Raw genomic sequence first — 2967 nt, forward strand, 5'->3', positions numbered from 1 at the left:
TTTATTTACAGTAAAAACAGGGGCTAGGTAACTAAAAATCATAGCAACATGTAATAAACAACAACTTCAGTCAAAACCATAGACATAAGAAAAAAAGATCCACACAAGTACATTTCCTCCCAGGTGTGGCTTGTTTCTTTCCTGTCCTCCACACCTGACCATGACCACTAACCCAGTTTGTTGTTGTTATCCAGTAACCCAGTTCTGTTCAAACTGTCCCAGCTGCTGATGTTACAGAACATGTTATCAGTTGAACTCAACATGTGGATTGCTCTCAGGTTTCTCAGGCTCTCCTGTTTTTTTTTAAACGCCGGGTTGGAAGCTTCCCAAGGCTCCAGCTGCTCCACGTTTGAGTAAAAAAAAAAGTTCAATAATGCCTCAGAAATCCCAGTCTGTTTACAGGAACCCGGTTTCTGGGGAGAACTCATCCCTAATCCACATTATTGTGCAACTATAATTGGAAAGCTTTTGGTATCAATCTAATATAAAATGCCTGTCATAACCAAGTGATTACAAACAAGTCTATAACTCAGACAACTTAGATATTTGGATAAAATGTGTTGTGTTGTTGTATATCTCGCATGTTTTCGATTCTTTCACTTTTTTTCCATTGCATTCTAACTCTTTCCTTTCTTTTTTCTTTTTTTACTTGTCTATCTGTCAGTTATAATTGAAATAGGCCCAACATTATTTCTAATAAAGTTTCATTTATCAAGTGGAGCATTTTGGCTTTCGCCAAAATGCTCCACTTGTGAAAGCAAATCTGTCAGGCCATACCATGACACTCAGATTATAATTCTGAGTGCCACACAGCCACTAACCTCAAGTTCTCACACTTAAAAAGACGAGGCCTGTAATTTACATCATAGCAAGACCTCAACTATGAGAGACAAAACGAGAAAACTTATCTAGTAAGCCACATTGTCTGTTTTTTAAAGAATTTATTTGAAAATTATGGTGGAAAATAAGTATTTGMTCAATTACAAAAGTTAATGTCAATACTTCGTTATATATCCTTTGTTGGCAATGACWGGTCAAATGTTTTCTGTAAGTCTTCAAAAGCTTGGCTCACACTGCTACGTTGGCCCATTTCTCCACGCGGATCTTGGATTTGGATTTATTTTGGTAAATTTACACTACAAGAAAAAGAAAACAAAATGAAACATTTTTACAAATCAGATCTCCTCTAGAACAGTGATGTTTTGAGGCTGTCGCTGGGCAATGCAGACTTTAAACTCTCTCCTAAGGTTGTCTAAGGGGTTGAGATCTGGAGACTGGCTAGGCCACTCCGGGACCTTCCTTACCAAGCCACTCCTCTGTTGCCCTGGCGGTGCGCTTGGGATCATTGTCATGCTGAAAGACCCAGACACGTTTCATTTTCAATGCCATTGCTGATGGATGGAGGTTTGCACTCAAAATCTCACGATTCATGGCCCCATTCATTCTTTCATGTACACGGACCAGTCGTCCTGGTCCTTTTGCAGAGAAACAGCCCCAAAGCATGATGTTTCCACTCCCATGCTTCACAGTAGGCGTTCTTTAGATGCAGCTCAGCATTCACTCTCCTCCAAACACGACGAGTTGTGTTTCTATCAAACAGTTCTGCTTTGGTTTCATCTGACCATATGACATTCTCTCAATACTCTTCTGGAACATCTAAATGCTCTCTAGCAAACTTCAGATGGGCCTAGATATGTCCTGGCTTTAGCAGGGGGACACGTCTGGCCCTGAAGGATCTGAGTCCCTGGCGTCGTAGTGTGTTACTGACGGTAGCCTACCTGAGTCCCAGCCTTCTGCAGGTCGTTCACTAAGTTCCCCCGTCTGGTTCTGGGATTTTTCCTCACCGTTCTTGTGATTATTTTGACCCCGCGGGCTGAGATCTTTCCTGGAGCCCCTGATCGAGGGAGATTATCTTGTAGGTCTTCCATTTTTATTTCTAATTATTGCTCCCACAATTTCTTCACACCAAGCTGATTGCCTTTTGCAGATTCAGTCTTAGCCTGGTGCCCGTCTACAATTTTGTTTCTAGTYTTCTTACACATCTCTTTGGTCTTCACCATGGTACAGAGCGTGACTGTTTGAGGTTAACAGGTGTCTTTTATACTGATAACAAGTTCAAACGGGTGTCATTACTACAGGTAATGATCGGAGGACAGAGGAGCATCTTAAAGAAGAAATTACAGATATGTGAGACAGAAATCTTATCTGTTATTGACCCAAAACTTATTTTCCACCATAAACTGCAAATAAATTCTTAAAAAACAGACAACGTGATTTTCTAGATGTTTTCTCATTTCAACATAATCATATTTATGTTAGATTTCTGATATAAAAGGTGGCGGGTGATATTCATACTTTTAAGAAATGTGATGGCCTCTTAATTATTTTTATTTTTGCATCCATCTCTATTAAGGGGGCAATGTTGCATAATCATAAAGGCGCCCAATTCATCTCTTAGTTGTAAACATGTTGCTGTTTCTCTGCAGCTATAAATAGGATSTGACTGAGAGGACTTTCCTGTCTAAATGTTACCGAGGTGTCGGTGTGAGCTGACAGAAAACACATGTCGGCCCCCCCCGGCCCCGACTCACCTCCAGGCGTGGTGCTGAACAAGGTCCCCCCCGGAGTTGTGGAGTAGTCCTGGGGCATGTGGGCAGCATCGTGGATGGCGATCCTGCGGACCGCGGGGATCTCCCGGCTCCTAGAGGTCTGACCTGCCGCTGACATCTCCTCACAGCCGYCCGTTTCACGGGGAAATCTGCGACAGCGGAGGTGAACTGTGTGTATGCYCTCCGCTCACCTCCACAGCACCACGTGCGCAACCCAACACAACACTGGGGTTTCCTACAAAACATCACGTGGCTCGGCGAGCTGTGATTGGCTGAGAGCAGGGGCGTCACAAATTGCGGAAGTTGTAGTTTTTCACTTTTGTGTGGCATTTTTAAACTGTCAAAATGAAATGAAATG

At 42.6% G+C, this 2967-nt stretch overlaps 1 protein-coding gene across 1 annotated transcript in view; it reads right to left on the reverse strand.

Annotated features, from left to right (window-relative positions):
- The window catches only part of LOC106513527 (eukaryotic translation initiation factor 4E-binding protein 2), a 9163-nt gene extending 6325 nt beyond the window's left edge, over positions 1-2838 (reverse strand). The window contains exon 1 of the mRNA XM_014002402.1: positions 2592-2838. Within this exon, the coding sequence (XP_013857856.1) occupies positions 2592-2727 (136 nt within the window). The 5' untranslated portion in view covers positions 2728-2838. The remainder of the gene's footprint in view (positions 1-2591) is intronic.
- Between the last annotated feature and the right edge of the window lie 129 nt (positions 2839-2967).

The sequence above is a fragment of the Austrofundulus limnaeus genome, unplaced genomic scaffold (genome assembly GCF_001266775.1).
Source record: "Austrofundulus limnaeus strain Quisiro unplaced genomic scaffold, Austrofundulus_limnaeus-1.0 Scaffold13, whole genome shotgun sequence".
NCBI lineage: Eukaryota > Metazoa > Chordata > Actinopteri > Cyprinodontiformes > Rivulidae > Austrofundulus > Austrofundulus limnaeus.